The sequence below is a fragment of the Abramis brama genome (assembly GCF_963993115.1).
Source record: "Abramis brama genome assembly, chromosome: 16".
Classification (NCBI taxonomy): Eukaryota; Metazoa; Chordata; class Actinopteri; order Cypriniformes; family Leuciscidae; genus Abramis; species Abramis brama.
This window is the reverse complement of record NC_139978.1, coordinates 12,289,991-12,309,146: the sequence shown is the minus strand read 5'-3', so window position 1 is coordinate 12,309,146 and position 19,156 is coordinate 12,289,991. Positions and strand designations below refer to the sequence as shown.

The window sequence follows — 19,156 nt, the reverse complement described above, 5'->3', positions numbered from 1 at the left end:
TTAAATTAATATGTTAAACCTTACAAAATGATTCCAATGTATAGTTACAGTCATACGTTTACCTATCGTACATCTTTCAGATTCTGCAAGGTAATGCTCAAGAATATAACACGATGCATTAAGAGCCAGGAGTAAACTTTTGAGCAAGATGACGTTGATTTTTTTATTTTTATTTATTTTGATTATCTTATTTTGTTTTACATGCTAATATCTTATTTAGCCTCTAAATGGCAGGACTAAATTAATTAATGAATTTTTAAATAAAATAAGAGCAATTTACACCAATGATCCAGTTCAAAAATGTACACCCCCTGGCTCCTAATGGTTGCTTCCTTCTTGAGCATCACTAAATGTTTGCAGGGTTTGTAATAGTTGTGTATGAGTCCATCAGTTGTCTTCAGTGTGACAAGATGGATCTCACAATCATGGTCACTGCTAGTAAGGAGTCAAATATGCAGAAGATGCTGGAAAAGCAAAGAATGTGCAGGAGCTGGAGGATTTTTCCTCATGAACAACCATTAAAAAAAATATATATATCAGGTAATGAAACACAATATTAAAATCAAGCCTATGTAATTTGTCTTGTATTTTGTGTTTGCATTTTTTCTTGTGGACTAGGCTATTAAACATCCATTATGTGAAAAAGATTTTTCAGGACAGTAATAAATAGAAACAATGTTTTTATGATCATCCTCATTAAAAAATAAATAAATATTACATTTTGGAGATTCTGCAAGGTGTATGTAAACTTATGACTAAAGTGTAGGCTAAATCAATGTAACAAAAATCATAACATTATTAGACGCCAAAATGTTGCTTTGGTTATCGCGTTCTCATGTTGCTATGGTTACTGTGTCAATCATCGCAATTTCATGACTCACAGGACTAAAATTCTGCAGATTCTCTCCCACATTTAAATGCAGTTATCACTCTTTTTAATTTACAGCGTGAACGTAACCACTGGTCCTCTAGAAGTATGAAAAAAATATATTATTTAGATTGTCAATAGCGCTCACTTTAAGCCATCACTTACTTCTTTCACTTACGTTCTGCACTCTCACTGAAACTCTCGTCATAAACACTGAAGTTGTCCGCACTGCACAGCGAATCTCTTATTTATATCGCGTCAAGACTTTTTTGTTTATGAGGAGATTTGCGAAAGGATAAAACTCGCGCTGATTCTGAACATACGTTTTGAGCGACTTCTCCGCATGGTGACTCAAAACGCCTCTGATTGGCCACTGTGTTCATGCGCTTAATATACATATCTGTGATTGGCTACAATGCTCAACACTGACACAACACAATGTAAGCAGTTTCGTTTCGTTTCGTTTTTGAATAAAATTGTGTCCTCCAGTGCCCGGACTCGACTGTACTCGGCAAATTTTCCGAGTCTAAAATGTCCGAGTCCGTGTCAAGTCCGAGTACAAATTCATCCGAGTGCGTGACAAGTCCGAGTTCATTCAAAATTGGACTCGAGTCCGGACTCGAGTCCGAGTCCGAGTTCGAGTACCCCAACTCTACTTATGTCCTTTCTTTGTTTCTTATTTTCTTTCTTTCTTCCTCCCTTTTTTCTTTCTTCCTCCCTTATTTTCTTTCTTTCTTCCTTATTTCCTTTCTTTCTTTCTCCCTTCCTTATTTCCTTTCTTCCTTCCTTTTTAATTTTCTTTCTTCCTTATTTTCTCTTTCTTCCTTATTTTTTCTTTTTCCTTCCTTATTTCCATTCTTTCTTCCTTATTCCCTTTCTTTTTTTCTTCTTCCTTACTTATTTCCATTATTTCTTCCTTCCTTATTGCCTTTCTTTATTTTTTCCTTCCTTATTTTCTTTCTTTCTCCTTCCTTCCTTATGTCCTTTCTTTGTTTCTGTCTTCCTTCCTTATTTTCTTTATTTCTTCCTTCCTTTTTCTTTCTTTCTTTCTTTCTTTCTTTCTTTCTTTCTTTCTCCTTCCTTATTTTCTCTTTTTCCTTTCGTCCTTATTTCCATTCTTTCTTCCTTCCATATTTCCATTCTTTCTTCCTTATTTCCTCTTTCTTCTTCCTTCCTTATTTTTCTTCCTTCCTTTCTCTCTCCTTATTTCCATTATTTCTTCCTTCCTTATTGCCTTTATTTTTTCCTTCCTTATTTTCTTTCTTTCTTCCTTATTTCCTTTGTTTCTTTCTTCCTTCCTTATTTTTCTTCCTTCCTTTCTCTCTCCTTATTTCCATTATTTCTTCCTTCCTTATTGCCTTTATTTTTTCCTTCCTTATTTTCTTTCTCCTTCCTTATTTCCTTTCTTTCTCCTTCCTTATGTTCCTTCCTTCCTTTCTTTCTCCTTCCTTTCTTTGTTTCTTTCTTCCTTTCTTCTTTCTTTCTTTCTCCTTCCTTATTTCCATTCTTTCTTCCTTCCTCCTTCCTTATTTCATTTCTTTCTTTCTTTCTTTCTTTCTTTCTTTCTTTCTTTCTTTCTTTCTTTCTTTCTTTCTTTCTTTCTTTCTTTCTCCTTTCTTATTTCCATTCTTGCTATTCTTTTCTTTCTTTATTTTCTTTAATTATTGTTATTATATCTAAGGTATATATATATATATATATATATATATATATATATATATATATAGATTTATTATATACACTCACACACCTTTTTTATACCTCAAAAACTGCCACTGACACTACACCACTTGTGAATGCTTGTGTCAAGAAATTTAAGAATTTATGCATGAACTTACACAATCAATATCTCAGTACAAACTGTAATTGTAAAGCCCTTCTTGAGCTGGACAGAATATCAAACAGTCTAAGACCAGAAAGTCAAGGACAATGCCTAGTTAAAGGTCAGACTGACGATTTAACTTTTGCTCTCAGAAAATGGGTGTATGTTGCTGTAGATTCTTTACACTTATTTCATTATATAACATCATTTTGTTTTTGTTATTTATACCTTTGTGCACTTGTTACATTTAAACAATTGCATCTTGCAATTGCATTACATCTTTGAATAAACACATTAAACATTTGACTTTTTCCATTTGATGACTACATATGAATCAAAAGTACTTTGATACTTTTGATTAAAATTGCAAATTGCTCTACAATCCCAGAAATACAATTTAGATGCAAATGCATATATTTTGAGGAATTACGCAAGCAGAGAGGGGAAGATTTTGCAGCTGATATTAGTAAGAAAAAAAAAATCTGTCACATAGTCACCAAACATCTTATTCATCTTCCACAATGCCACAATCATTATGAAGAAAATGACTATGTCAAATATATTCCCAATGACCATTGAAGATGACAAAAATCCCATTTCCTTGTGTTACGCTTCCAAGCTGCTCCTCCACAGCCACGGCAGACGCCCCATTAAAAAGCTACTTATTCTCACCCAGACTTTTTAAAAAACTATTAATCTGTTGACAACCAATCAAAGGCTGTCCCACTGCGAAAACAGACCAATGAAGAGATCAGGCACGTTGAGCGCTTAACCAATCAAGACAGGGCATTCTAATTCTGTCCATCATTATGTTGGACTGTGTAAGGTACATCTTATTTATGACCTGCAACCAGAGAGCCAGTGGGACATTTGTCTGTGCAACTGAGAGTGGCGCTGGGTGTTCACTTTGGAGTTCCAGCATCCATTATGGACTAGTTAAAAGAGTTGAGAAGAGGAAATAAAAACAGACTCTTACCTGACCTTTCAGACATTTTGAACCTGGTGTGATGTGAGGACCACACTGAGCGCTGGAAATACTCCAGATTATTAAATCAGAACTCAGATTAGAACTGGACTAGACCCTTCGGAGTACTGGATGTCAGGACCTAGGTAATCATCATCCTCATCCTCATCATTGGAAACAGAAGAAGAGCGCACACTAGTTTCCATGGAGTCCAATATTTCAGGGTCTTTCCTCTTCAACAACAGCTTGAACCAGTTCCCCTCAGACATCAAGGCCCCGGTGTGCCAGTACTCCATTCCCAACTCCTTCTACAAGCTCAGCCCTGCCAATATCAACGCTCAGCTCCAGGCTGGCACTCCGCATGGCATCAGTGACATCCTGAGTCGATCCTTGATGGGCGGCCCGGGAACCCCCGCGCTATTGTCCGGGTACCCCACCATGGGTGGCTTTGGGACAGCTGTGCCCAATCCAGGGGTGTATTATAATCGGGATTACGCCCCATCGGGACTGAGCGCTTTCCCTAAAGCCGGCGTTGAGTGTTCGGGTATGAAGGGCAAAGGCAGCAGCTGCTGGGTGGATGGAGGGTACGAGTGGAGAGGAGCGAGACAGCAGTGTGCCAACAGTGAGTCATTTAAAAGAGTATGTGTGATGTCAGACCAACAATGTGACATTTACTAATACTAATTTACCTTATTTACTATTTAGTACAGTTTTGTAAATTGTTTGGATATCATACAGAAGATTAAAGAAAAATCCCAATTAGACTGTATTTAAGGACTCAGGTTAAATGTGAGTCCAGTTAGTGCGATATTATTTAATATTTATAATTTTTAAGTTTAAGTTTCAGTTTCAGTGGAAATGTAACAAATCAGTGTGATATTATCAGTGTATATAAAATTGACTACTGTATATGATGTAAATTATATTTAAATGAAAGGTTGTGGACAATATTTGAAATGACTTTTTTCAGTAAACAAGATTAAAAAAAATGTTTTTAATGAAAAATATTCAAACTTATTAAACAGTTCATTATTTTAAGATTCAAGTGAAAAGTTACAAGATTTAACAAATCAGCGTGATATTATCCGTGTTTATAATATTGACTGTATGATGTAAATTAAATTTAAATGAAAGGTTGTGGAAAATATTTCAAATGACTTTTTTCAGTAAACAAGATATAAAGAATAATTGTTTACTTTAAATAACTGTAGGCCAATCATTTTAAACAGTTCATTATTTTAATCTTTAAGTGGAAATGTAAAAAAATTACTGAAATATAAAATATCAAGTTATTATTATATAAATATTACATTAAAATAAGTATTTGTACAATATAATAAACATTATAACATAATTCTATCAAACATTTGACATTTTCATAGACATTTGTTGTCTATAAAATATAAAGCGTCTTCTATAATACCAGATGTTTCTTTTCTTTTTTTATTAGGTTATTCTATTCATTCCGAGATCTCTTAAGTTTCACATGTAGGCTAACTATGAATGTTTCTAACATAAAATAAAAAATTGTAAATGTAAAATTGTTTTCATTTCACCGATTCCTGCTTTGAAGTCACGAGGTTAAATAAAAGAAAAATTAAGTCAGCACATGCAGATTTAGTTGGGATACACAATCTTGTGTTTTCTCTGTAGACGGTGGGCATCACACTGAGACGGCGGGGAAAAAGAAGCACACAAGACCCACTTTCAGCGGGCACCAGATCTTCGCTCTGGAGAAAACCTTCGAGCAGACCAAGTACCTGGCAGGACCAGAGAGAGCCAGACTGGCATACTCACTAGGCATGACTGAGTCACAAGTTAAAGTAAGATTACATAGTACAACACTGTAAAAAATATTTTCATGATTTGTTATCACAACTTTGTTTCTTTTGTCAAATCAACTTCGATAATTAAAGGGATAGTTCACCCCAAAAAATCTGTCATCATTTACTCACCCTCATGTTGTTCCAAACCTGTATGAGTCTGTTTCTTCTGTTGAACACAAAATAATATCATTTAAAGAATGTTGGCAATCAAACAGTTGATGGTAGCCATTGACTTAAAAACATACAGTCAGTGGTGACCGGCATTCTTCAAAATATCTTCTTTTGTGTTCAGCAGAAGAGAGAAACTCATACAGGTTTGGAACAACATGAGGGTGAGTAAATGATGACAGATATTTTTTCATTTTTGGGTGAACTATCCCTTTAATGTGGTTCAGATAACATATTTTGAGTTTCTGTTGATTAAACCAATCTCCTTCATTTTAGGCTACACATTTGTAATTTCAATAAACAACCAGGTTACTTGTTTTTTTTGTTTTTGTTTTTTAAGTTAAACCCACAATAATAGTTTAGGCTAATAGTCCTGCGTTATTCAATAAAAAATAGCCTAGGCTACTCCAAATTGGTTGTGGATTAAAGTTGGTAAAGTTGTTGACAAGCAAACAGCTAAGTAGGTTCTGTCTATCTGACATTCTCAAATGTTTGTTGTGAGAGTTTATTTATTTGTAACGAGTTTTAACAGCACCTGCGTGAAGCTGACACGATAATGCGATTCCTCTCAGGTGTGGTTCCAGAACCGGCGCACTAAATGGCGGAAGAAGAGCGCGACGGAGCCCAGCTCTACACAGGCCTCGCGGGTGGAGAGTGGAGGAGACGGCTCAGAGAACGAGGTGGAGGACGAGGAGTACAACAAACCGCTGGACCCCGACACGGACGACGAGAAGATCCGACAGCTGCTGCGAAAACACCGCAGAGCTTTCTCAGTACTTCGCCTGGGACCGCATCACCTCTGAAGGCGAACGCGCGTTCAACAGGCCGCTGTACCATTACACCAACATACAAACAAACACGCATATTCATACACTCTAAAAAAACACAAGGGGTCTCAAATTATACGAATACACAGTAATATATAGGCTAACCGTTCTTGGTAACACTTTCTATGAAAATTACCACCATTTGTTTTGCCAAGGAAAAAAAAAAAGAAACAGAAACCATATGGGGTGATCAAAATGGATTTAACTGCTATTAAACAGCTTTTCAGCGGTACAATTTAAACAGTAAAACAATTATGATATAGGCCTATAAAACTATTAAAGAAATGGCAAAATAAAATGTAAAAGAAGACTAAATGTTTTGGGCAGTGTGTAACCTAATTAATTCACTGTATAAACGTATTGTAACGGAAAAAAACACATTTGTGGACTAGAATTTTTAATAAAAAGATTAGGCTATAGTTATTGGGATATTGATCTTTCTTGCGTGACAGCTAGGCCTAATACTCTGCATAACAAATTATTTTAATAATTTTAATATTGAACTATTCATGGCTATTCATTTGATTATGCATTATAACATGTTATACATACCATTGTTATTGATTATTGTGTTATAATACAATGTATTTTCTAAATATATAGCCATGAATAAACCGTTATAATTTATTATAGGCTATTGTAACTGATGACAATTATTTACGAGAACATACAATTGACAAAATTTACAAGGCCTTAGGAATCAATTTTAAGGCATTGAGAATACATTTATGTTGCATTATAAAAGCTTCAAAGAAAGCGTTACACTGTAAAAAGTGATCAGTTGACTTAACTTAAAAAAAGTGAGGAAACCTGTTGCCATAAAATTAAATTTCATGCTTGAAAGAAAAAATGTCAAGTTCCCATAACTTAATTTTTTCAATTACGCATGAAGCTTATCTACTTAATTTTATGGCAATGGGTTTCTTCACTTTTTTAAGTTAAGTCAACTGATCACTTTACCAGTGTACCCAGTTGTCTTTGAATTCTGTATTGAATATTGCTCAAACTTATTCAGAGATAAAAAGCATTATAAATGCTCATGAAACAGGGATAACAAGGAGATATGGTCAAATGCAATCAGATACATAAATCAATACCGAATGACCTGTATTCTCACTCTCTTTATATCATTACGTCACTGTAGATGAACATTCTTCCCTTCCTTCCAAAAGTTACAAGCATTTCATGTTGTGCCAGTGAAGTTGAACTAACCTGCAACTGCAACCCTCTCAGTCCATAAATCAGGTCAAGTTCAGACAGGGATGTTTAGTAATAAGACAGCATGTTTTCCATAATGCCATACAAGCACTGTAGAGATACTATTATTTATTGATTTTTAAAAACTCTTGAAGACAGGGTAGATAGATATTCCCCCCAATAATAAATAAATGAAACCATAAATAACACTCAAACGTTTAACATCTAAAATGCATATAATCTAATGTATATGATCTGTAAATTAATTATTAATTGTAACAATAAATTGCTGTTTTGAATGTTGAGTTTGTCCTGTTATTTTGAAAGTCTTTTAACATTTTAAAGAGGTCAATCAAAACTTTTCAGCATACTAGATAAGTGAACATTATGAAAGGAATGAAATCTTGAGAATATTAAGTTACATTTTAAGTTAATGCCTGAGTTTAACCTGTTGGGGAAAAAAGGCTGTTTGAACTGTCAATAAATGTAAAACTTACTCTGATAATTCTACAGCAAATCAGCAGGCACTGGATATAAAGTGGTCATTGTCATTTTGATGAATGTCATTTAACTAATGGCTCCTTTGAGACCAGTTGTCTACAGGGAAGCATTAGTCAGATCTCAGATCCTTTAATCTAAATGAGAGAGCAGATGGTGGGAGTGTGTGTGTGTCTTGTTTGGCATCTGCTTGTTATGGAAGTCTTAACTGCACACCTCAATTAAAGGGTCTTATAATGATAATGACTCTGGATTGATCAATTAATGTGAATGGGGTCAATAAGAAACAATTGACCAAACAGGCATCAATGGATCTTCTCAGTGGTGCTAATTTTAGCACCAGTTGCAATATTTAAAATATGGAGAAACTCAACGGCTGCGTCTGAAAGCTGAACAATGCTGCCTCCGCAGGCAGCATAGGAAGTTAACAAGGCACATCTGAAAACAATGATCATGTCTCTATCTCTATCTAATGGATTTTTGTATCCTAGATGTATCCTTCGCAGCCTTTGATAAAAATAAAAATGCCGTCTGAAAATTGCATTTGGTGGTCAGTTTGTGTGTAAATGTATATTTACTTTTCCGCACTTTTGATTTCTAGCGAGAAATTACTATTGTAGTAAATAAATATTCACTTAGTTGTCACGCGCAAACACTGCCTACGAAGTCAAGGCAGTGAAGCAAGTCAGCTGGATTCATTATCATCAATGTTTTTGAATAATAAAAAAGGCTCAATTCTAATCCCGCATTAAATTTTCCTGACCCTAGTAGGTCAGTAAGGTTGTTTTTTGTTTCTAAAAGAAAAGAAAAACATTTATTGTCCTGGTTTCACAGACAAGGCTTAGATTAAGCCAGGTTTAGGACTTGGTTCAATTAAGTAGCTTTTAACAAATAAATGCCTCGGTGAGCATTAGAGACTTCATTCAAAAACACAAAAAAATCTTACCGACCCCAAACTTTTGAACATTAGTGTATGTGTTCATATATTCAATAGCAATTTACATTTTTCTATCTATCTATTTATTTACCCAATTTAAATATTCTGTTATATGTATCTATTAGGCTAAAAAAAAACACACACACAATTCGACTGATCAGTTGATGAATATATACATTTTATTAGGAAATAAGACAAAAAATATTTGAGAAAAACATTCATTGGTGCTGCAGAAGGTAAAGTACAGTAAGAGGGTCTTTAGACCGTTTCAGGCCAGTCTAACATTCGACAGCACATTAGGTACACCAGATGCACTGCTACTGTTTTACTGCATCTCATGTCTGTTACAACCAATCTGCCCAACACAAGGTCTGTCAAAAATCATAAAATGGAGAAAAAAAGGAAAAAACTATATTTGGCACATTATCAAGCATCATGTACATCTTCAATCACAATAAAGTTTTTTCTCCTGCAGATTTTAGGTATGAATATGACTGTTTAAAGGGATAGTTTGCCCAAAAATAAAAATTCTGTCATCGTTTATTCACCCTCAAGTTGTTCTAAACCGGTGTGAGTTTAGTTTTTTTGTTCTGTTGAACATACAAGATATTTTGAAGAATGTGGGTAACCAAACAGTTGCTGGTCCCCAATGACTTCCACAGTGTGAGAAAAAAAATACAATATCTGCTTTTGTGTTCAACAGAAGAAAGAAACATACAAGTTTAGAACAACTCGAGGGCGAGTAAACGATGACAGAATTAAAGTTTGTGGGTGAACTTTCCCTTTGTTTACTCCGAATAATCTATAATTTCATAATGGCAAATGTTCTGATCTTATCGACAAGTTTCCTCCTGGCCCAGCAGTCACCATTTATTTGAAACTTTTCACAATACCACTGCCCATTTTCTTGATAGACACTATATAACAATATATTTTTCAATGTTTCTAGGATGGCTCCATGGCAGAACCTGATTTCACCAAGTACAAAATGTTCCTGGATCAACATCTTTGTTGATCCTGGAACCACATTCTAACCAATAAGATTTGAGGGACAAGTTCATGTCAAGTTTAGGCTTGCAACTATGGTTAGGTGTTTCTACATCAGTGTTATTCACAGATTATTTCCCTCTGATTTTAGAGATAACTTATGGATATAGGGTTAGGTTTAGGGGTAGGGATATGGTTAGAAATGTTGTTCCAGGATCAACAAAATATGTTCACCCAGGAGTTCTTTTTTTTTAAAGAAGAAGAAAAGTCAGAGTCACAGAAAGTAGAAATAACTTAAAGGTTAACATAAAATAAGCAATGTGACTGATTTCACAATTGCTATGAAAGAAAGATCCCTTTTATTACGGACTATGAATGCTCACATCACTGCTAAGTAAAATACTTCCCCAAAACCAGTGCAAACATGAATGGCTACATACACGTGTAACTTAGCATGCTAATAACAGTGCACATAAATCTCAAGAGACTGTAGTGTTTGTGTTTATCTGTAAAATCTCAAATGCTAAACGACATCGATGCCGTTCCTACAGCGACTCCGTGGCCTCCTATTGAACCACGGTTTGAAGCGATGCCCCAGAGAACAGTAAATTATGTTGACCATACCATGAATCAACTTCAACAAGTCCATTATTGACAGGTGGGCTGTACGATTTAACCCTCACGCGTAAATTATGCGTGGAGGGTGTTCAGATTATATTGATTTAATCAATAAATTCCGGTTTGGTTAAGAAATCACGGCCCTATCATATCTGGATATAATCCCTTGTAGAGATCATCTGTTTGATTTGGGTTTTGAAATGAGAAACATGTTGCTGAGGACATTTAAAGGGATATTTTACTGTAAAAGTGTGTCAACTTAAATCTTGCATATTGTCGGGTTTGATTATTAATACATTTCTGAGCATCAGTGACTAACAAAGTGATTCAATAACAGTTACGTAGCCCTACGTATTTACAATTTTAAGTCATTACATAAAGCAACGCATAAGGTAATTTACCACAAAGAATCCTACTATATGAAACGTGGTAATTAAAACTAGCTTTAAACACATTTAACGCTGGACCAACACCAATGAAAACCTTTATAGAGTGGTTAAACTTTACTAAACAATACGAAATACCCAAGATCCAACGCAAATAAAACGACCAACAGATCTGCGAACGCTATGCTCCACATTAGCATTCCACATTGCACTAGTGCTCTAATTAAAAGTCTGGGGGCTTCCAGGCCAGGGCACTCTGGGTGGGATTTCCATAATTCACAAGTGCTAATGGCTTTATAACTTGTCCCTTGGTGTCCTGTACATATTCTATTGATCCGAGAGTCTTGACTAACAACCCCGCAGAGACAATGACTGAAGCTGAAGAACACGCCATAAGTGCTGAGGCGAGTGTAAATGCAAAAACATACTCACACATGCATAAGAACTGAAAAGCAACTAGGTAAAAGCTAAAGTGTCAGGCCGCACATGCACACAAATGATGAACGCCAATGCAAAGAGATTCCGGAGTGAAACAGCAAACAAAGCTTGTGCGTGTCGCAGCAGCTCGCGTTTGGATACGGTGTGCTATTTTCAGCATACTTGTACTTGCACTCGCGTACAATGAGTAAAAAGCAAACGAATGGAGTTGTAATAACCCACTCTATGCAAAGTCTTAAGCTTAGTTGTTTGTGAAAAGTCGGGAGTTGAGAGCTTTGAGAAGTCTTTGTGTTCTTTCTCTTGGTCCTTTTTTGATTTTGTCCTATTTTTCTTTGTTCAGAAATTTCTGAAGTCACGCTGACTGAACATACCTGAAGTCTTTGTTAAATGTGCATTATGATGGAAGTAAAACTAAGAGAACCAATCAGAAAATGAACAGTTCTTGTCCTTTACATTGTGTGCCCACTTGAGTTTGCCAGGAGATTTCAGGGGGTCCTGTAGGGGTTTTCTCATTGTCTCGGTGTGTGAGAGTGAGTGTGTACTTGTTGTATGATCGGAAGAGATGACCACAGAATAACCTCTAGGAACACGTCAACAACACAGGAAGTCCTGATAAAGAGAGAAGGAGTGTTAATCAACTTGAAAGGAAAACTTATTTATGAAAACATATTAATCTTGCACATGACAACTTTGTAAATTAATATTTGTTTGGTTTATGGGTATTTCACATGAAATATTTTTTTAAAGGGTGATTAAAAAATGGCATGTGACCAGTTACTTGTCCTAAGACATACACTTCCCATTATATATGAAATCATTTTAACCCGAAATCTTGATAAAACCATTCAACGGTTTTGTTCATCTAGTGGAAATGTGTTGTTATTATTTTTAGTAATTGTAGAAAAAATGTAAACAGTGCAAATAGAAAGAATTAAAGGACTGAAATGGGTTTATGAATGTATAAGAATAAAACAGAAAATGTATATTGAAATGTATAATATTGCTGAGAAGTTCGTTTTAAATGGGAATGTGTCATTTTGTCTTTTTAATTTTTTTATGATACTGTATTTCATTCCATTTCAGTTTTGTCCATTTGAAATAAAACCGTTCTTTTATCTTTTTTATTCATTCGTTCTTAAATAATTTAAAATGGCCTTTTATAATGTTTGCATTTTTTTATTCTCTCTCCTTATTATACCAATGTAAAGCACTTTGGATTACCAATGAGTATTAAGTATATACATATATGCTATGTAAATAAACTTGCCATGCTTTGCCTGCTCTTCTATAATCTGTCTGTACGGTATCACAATTTGTGCAGAGTTTTGCATTTCTTGGTATTGACATTGCTTTTGTACAGTACTGTACTGAATGTACAAACTTTTTTATATCAACATCTTTGTTTCCAGCCATTTAACGTTTTTCGCAGACTGAAATGTTTTACAATGTACATTGTATTGTCTTGTACATAATATTAAACAAACAAACAAACAAAAAAACCTGTAGAATCCACTTTAGACCCCAATTCCTTAATTTAAGCACTAACGAATACTAATGTCCATAATTTAAGTATTTGGAGATTAAACGACAGACCAGCTTCAGTAGTAAACCCATCTAAAGACTAGACAAGCGTAACCTATAGAACACACATAAAACTGGCAGCAAAACAAAATCACTGCCCTAAAAATGCCAATATGGGACAACAATGCAGGATAGATCTGTGTTCTGTGTATCTGTAATTAATGAACACTGGTGCGTTTATGGTCCAGAGCGGTGGAACTGCTTGCGTAGGCTTGAGAGCCAGGGAATCCAACAGACATAGATCAGGAGACGAGCAGCGGGACCCGTCTTCCATCATCTCGGCTCAGCGTCACAGTAAATGAGGGCCGAGGGGCGGCTAACGGCTCCTCGGGGAAGATCAGAACAGAACGCTTAAGTGGACTGACGGACATTCTGCGACTCAAACTGGAAATGGGAGAGGTGTACTTGGGTGGTTGACATATAACATGGACATAAACCTTTTTTTCAACATCAAGATGTTATGCCCTTTTTCCGTTTGAATGTACAAAATTATTAATTTTTTTTCATATATTTTACATTGTTGCAGCACCTCTTTTCCCGGACTGCCAGCAACGCTCTGTTTAGTTCTGGTTTCTATAAAGCCCCTCCTTCTAAAAACCACAATGTGCTCTGATTGGACCAGTGTGTTGTGATTGGTCAACTGCTTCGAACGGGTTTTAGAAATGTCACGCCCTTACCACTAGGTAGGTTCAAAACACTACTAACACAACTCAACCAGGCCTCACCCCCCTTTTTCTGCGTATGCATTGGGTTGGAATTATTTAAATTAGGAATATCGTAGCTTTTGTTCCCTGTCAAAACCAATTTAATCACTTTTTTGTCTTTGTTATTTCACTTGTGTGACAAATATATGTGTAAAAGTACAAACATTCCATATTTACTCAATGAGTAAAGACATGCATAATATAAAATGAGATGCATCATAATTATTAAAAAATTACAACTTTGCAATTTAAGATAGTTTTAGTTGAAGTTCGTGTCACACTGCAGTTAATCTTCAACATAACAAATAAAGTTAATTTTATTGGTGACATTTTTACAATTTGAGGTAATTCAAGAAATGATATATAAAAAATAGAACTGAATTAAATGCCCATATAGTTTTATTGTATTTCTTTACATTATACCAGTATAACGTATTGTCCATATTATAAGAATATATTGGGAAAAAATCTGATTTTATACTTTGTTGTTTCAGGTCAAGCTACAAACAAACAAATGAAATGCCTCACCCTTTGACTCTCCTAGTGTCAATGGTCAATTGTCTTCAGTGGAAAAAACAGGAAAACAGGCTGGAGAAAAGATAAAAAATAACCAATAAAATAGTCATTGATTGAATCATCCATTAGCATTCGTTGAAACATTTTGATTTGGATGGGATGTTTGAGAGAGCTGATCACCTTGTGGTCTCCCATGCAGATGTTGGAGCCCAGTGTGTCATAAACAACACCACTCTCACTATCTTCCCTCTGCAGAGAACAAACAATAAATCAAGTCGCTGTTCATTCATCTCAAACACGCATATTGCATATCCTTTGGTACCAGATTTAACACATGGATGTGTAATACAGATGAACATATTTAGTTATGGTGTAAAAGAATATGTAAGAAAAGAAGAAGAAGAAAAAAACTTCATTAAAATCACAATAAACGTTATAAATGTAATCCTACCCGGTGAATGATGTCTCCCGCGCTGTGGGACATTAGGATGCGGTCACACCATGCCGGGCATCGTGTGTTCATGTACTGTGTAGGTTTAGTGTAGTCTTCACTGTATGGGTAACTGAAACATTAAAACGATACAAGCAGAACTCAGACATGAACATTACACTGTTTTGAACTGGCAATTACAATTCATTATTTAACGCCTCACTTTGCAGGCACATTAAGAAAAAGTCACAAAATGTCAAGAAAAAAATCATAAGTTAACCGGTATTTCAGAAATTTGAATGGGTAAAATTGACCCATAGCATATTTAACTACTGTAATATCATGATGAAACACTACCGTTCAAAGGTTTGGGTCTGGAAAGATTATTTATTTATTTTTATGCTGACCATTCATTTGATCAAAAATACAGTCAAAACTATAATACTGTGAAATATTATTACAATAAAAAAAATAAAAAAATCTATTTTAATATATTAAAAAAAAGAATGAATTCCTGAAATGTCAAAGCTGAATTTTTAGCAGCCATGACACCAGTCTTCAGCAGTGTTGGGGGTAATGTATTACAAGTAACATGAGTTACGTATTCAGATTACTTTTACTAAGTAACGAGTAAAGTAACGCATTACTTTTAAATTTACACCAAAATATCTGAATTACTTTTTCAAATAAGGAACAAAAGTTACTTTGTTTTCCCATTTATTGACTGACAGCCCTCCTGTCCTCATGTTGAGAGAAATCAGGAGTAAGTGCAGAGGCGTTGTGTGTGAACATGATGGTTATTGTACTGTAGTTCTGCTAATGTGAACATGCATTTACTCTTCTCACTTGCACAAACACTGATTCAGCATTCCTCAAAATGAATAAAAACAGTGAAATGCAAACCATTAAGCAAACCTGCAATAATTAAAATGTTGAATAATATACTATATGGGCCCTATCTTGCACCCAGCGCAATTGACTTTGTACACTGACGCATGTATCATTCCTATTTTGCACCCGCGCAAAGCGCGCTTTTCCCTCCACAGAAGCACGTCGCTAAACTAGGGAATGAACTTGCGCTCCCTGGGCGGTTCAGCGCAAAAAAGGAGGCGTGTTCCGGCGCAAACGTTCCTTCATGCTATTTTGCAGGTTTAGAAAACAATTGCGCCACTAACCAGGAAAAAATAGTTTAAAGTCAGTGGCGCGTTGCGCATGTTATTCATATACTATTTTAAGGGCGCATGCTGGGCCATAATCAATGTAGCGTGTGCACAACGCGAATACACTTTGATTCTCTCATCTTCACAGAAGCAGCAGTTTTCATTTTTGCAAATCATACATTATTATGATAGATAGATAGATAGATAGATAGACAATTTATTATAAAAGCATACATCTAGCTTACACATTTACCCAAATTATCATACGCCTTTTTAACCGAAGTTAATTTGGGTGTGTTTCTCCATCCCCAACGTCCCTGACGAGAGCGTTGCTCTCCTTGGATGTGAACCGCTCCTGGCGCGCGCCTGGCAAATCCGCCGTTATAATAGGAATCCGCTTTAGAACAAAGCGCGTCTGCTCTTAAAGGGAATGTGAGATGACGCTCTGATTGGTTTATTTCACGTTACGCCCAAACCACAGCTATGAATAATGAAGCTACTTCAGACCAACCCATTTTAGATTTGCGCCGGGCGCAAGAGTCATTTATCCCGCTGGGAAAATAGCAACAGCGCCAAGACCCGCCCACAAAGTTACTTGCGCTTTGCGCTTTGACACTTGCGTTTCAGATCGTTAAAATAGGGCCCTATGTATTTAATCTCACTTTATTAACCAGTGTCTTTGCTGTTGACTTTCGATGGAATTCAACCATACAAATAAGCAAACATGACTTTAGTTAAACAACACATTTGTGTTTCTTTCTTTTTTTTCTTTTTGCTGAAGTGAGAGTGTTGAACTTTCTTCTCGTGGGTCATCTCACATTTGGTGTGAAAGGGCCTTTGCATTTGCCAAAAATAGAACTTTTGTTCAGTTTGTTGTTTAGTCCAGCCCAGGCGAGAAAAAGTAATGTACTGCATTATTTTCCATAAAAAGCAACTAAGTAACGCAATTAGTTACTTTTTTAGGGAATAACGCAATATTGTAACGCAATATTTTTTAAACTAACTTTCCAAAATACCAGTCTTCAGTGTCTCATGATCCTTCAGAAATTATTATAATATGGTGATTTGGTTCACAGGAAACATTACTTATTTTTATCAATGTTGAAAACAGTTGTGAGGCTTAATATTTCTGTGGAAACCATTATTTTTTTCAGGATTATTTGATGAATAAGAAAGTTATTGATGAATAAGAAATTTGTATATTTTCTAACATTATAAATGCCACTTTTGATCAATTTAATGTGTCCTTGTTGAAAAAAAACTTATAAAAGATAGTATTCAAAAGTAATGTATTTCTGTAAATTAATAATGATAAAATATTAATCAGGAAATGATGTGATGTAGGACCTGATTTTACAGTGTCCATACAGATTTGATTGGTCCATGAAAAGTACAACTAATATTATTATTATTATTATTTTAAATTATATACTTTGTTCTGCTTCTGAAAGACGTTTCTTTTCTGCAAGGCCAGAGTCTGATATTACTTTGATTTTTACAGTTGGAATATTGTGCACTATTTAATATTGTGCACTTTACATTCTCGGGTGTTTAACGAGACTTTTTAAAGTTGCTCACCTGGGAGGAAAGCGGATATCCTCCTCTGTGATGACGTCGTGAAACTCGGAGATCTCCTTATCATACTTCAGCAGCTGAAAGACAGAACTCATTTCTAGTGATGCACTCTTTTGATTCAATTATAATCAATGTCTAATTTCAAAGTTCAAACCTCTTTTCCGTTGTTTTCTCTGAACACGGCCTGGTTCAAGTAAGCAAATAACTTGGTCTCTATATGAAGGAGAACCTAGTGATGGAGTGATAAAAAGAAGGACAGAAAAAAAAGAATGAAGTATTGAAAAGAAAGCAAAGGAACAAAAAATGAGTGAAGAAAAAATAAACACAAGGAAAGACAAAGAGTAAAGACAAAGGTGAAAAGAGAAGGACAGAGGTTAATGCAGGGCATAAAAAACTAGCAAAGAACGGAGAGTAACTCCAACTTTGCTGGCACAAAAAAATAAAAAATAAATAAATGAAGCACAGGTCTGCAGGAGTGATCTAAATGCAAGCTCGCATTTTCAGGACTGGCAAGAAGTCAATATCAACCGTCCAAGAACCATAAATCTGGCTGGACAGTGTACTGGATATGTCTGAGCGCACACAAAAAGAAAAAATTAATCATCTCCTGGATGCTAAGTCAGAGCCTTTAACATCTATGTTTACAAAACCTCAGGAAAGCAAGTGTCTCAGCAGATTTGGTGGTGGCTCTGTAATTCTGCATATTGGTGAATTCAGATTTTAGATATATATATATATATATATATATATATATATATATATATACATACATACACATACATGTGACCATTATTAATTTGCTTAATTTAATAATTTAAGTGTCTTATTTAATTGATCTGTGTCAGCATTTATTTGAAACCGAAAAGACATTTAAATTTTTACAGAGGATTTCTGTCAATTTCGCTCGATTTAATGCGTCCTTGGAATTAAAAAAACATCTTACTGACTCCTAAGTTTTTGTTTATGTACAAAAACCAACAATTAATGGAATGTGTAAATAGTCCGTAAATTTACCTCAGGTTAACTTTTGCAATGTCTACTGAATGATTGGATCTTAATTTGTAGGCTTTTCTCAGAAATAATTGATATATGCAAATGTTTGTGGTTAATTTGATTAAGAAATCAGCATATAATATACCTAATTCAATATCTCTTTTCATCAAAACAGTTTTAAAAATAAATAATCACCTGGTGGTCATTGTCTTTCCCTTCACAAATGATTTTTTCTACCTCGTTGCTACTGTCTTTTTTTACCGTCTGGATATCAGCCGACATGGAGAGGTTCTGAACACAAACAAATACACATATTAATCGTTATATAATGAATGTGTGTATGGTCTCTTTGGTGTGTGTGTAGAATATATCAGTCAGATTTACCTGAACTAGACTGAGTGTGTCAAGGCGGAAATTGAAATCCCCAAACAGAAAGAAGGGAAGAGAACTGTAGCTGTTATCTTCCATCCTGCAAGACAAGAGAAAGAATTTGATATGGACCACAAACCACATTACAACTCAATGTCTTTTCTGCTCAAAGGCAACATAACGCAGCATTTAACTGATGCATTTCTGTGTGTAGGAGAAAATTCAACTGGAAATAATGTTGACCTGGACTCGATTCTATTCAGGCTTTGATTTGATCATGATGAGTGAACTA

The 19,156-nt window shown here is 35.2% G+C and overlaps 2 protein-coding genes across 2 annotated transcripts in view; one reads left to right on the top strand and one right to left on the bottom strand.

Annotated features, from left to right (window-relative positions):
• The first annotated feature begins 3,794 nt into the window (after nt 1–3,794).
• nkx6.3 (NK6 homeobox 3) lies at nt 3,795–6,604 on the top strand. The gene is made up of 3 exons (XM_084086529.1): nt 3,795–4,276; nt 5,308–5,477; nt 6,221–6,604. The coding sequence occupies exons 1-3, from the start codon at nt 3,859–3,861 to the stop codon at nt 6,449–6,451; spliced, it is 819 nt and encodes a 272-aa protein (XP_083942655.1). The 5' UTR covers nt 3,795–3,858; the 3' UTR covers nt 6,452–6,604.
• A 2,660-nt stretch (nt 6,605–9,264) lies between these two features.
• Nucleotides 9,265–19,156, bottom strand: part of inpp5l (inositol polyphosphate-5-phosphatase L) — a 33,620-nt gene continuing 23,728 nt past the window's right edge. Inside the window, exons 9-16 of the mRNA XM_084087443.1 lie at nt 18,880–18,964; nt 18,691–18,786; nt 17,657–17,731; nt 17,506–17,579; nt 14,789–14,900; nt 14,518–14,586; nt 14,350–14,409; nt 9,265–12,145 (exon numbers count right to left, since the gene is read on the bottom strand). Of these exons, the coding sequence (XP_083943569.1) occupies nt 14,368–14,409; nt 14,518–14,586; nt 14,789–14,900; nt 17,506–17,579; nt 17,657–17,731; nt 18,691–18,786; nt 18,880–18,964 (553 nt within the window). The 3' untranslated portion in view covers nt 9,265–12,145; nt 14,350–14,367. The remainder of the gene's footprint in view (nt 12,146–14,349; nt 14,410–14,517; nt 14,587–14,788; nt 14,901–17,505; nt 17,580–17,656; nt 17,732–18,690; nt 18,787–18,879; nt 18,965–19,156) is intronic.

Coding starts and splice junctions, on each gene's coding strand:
- nkx6.3 (XM_084086529.1), top strand. CDS start 3,859: ATGGAGTCCAATATTTCAGGGTCTTTCCTCTTCAACAACAGCTTGAAC. Junction 4,277..5,307: donor GAGACAGCAGTGTGCCAACA/GTGAGTCATTTA, acceptor TTTTCTCTGTAG/ACGGTGGGCATCACACTGAG. Junction 5,478..6,220: donor TGACTGAGTCACAAGTTAAA/GTAAGATTACAT, acceptor GATTCCTCTCAG/GTGTGGTTCCAGAACCGGCG.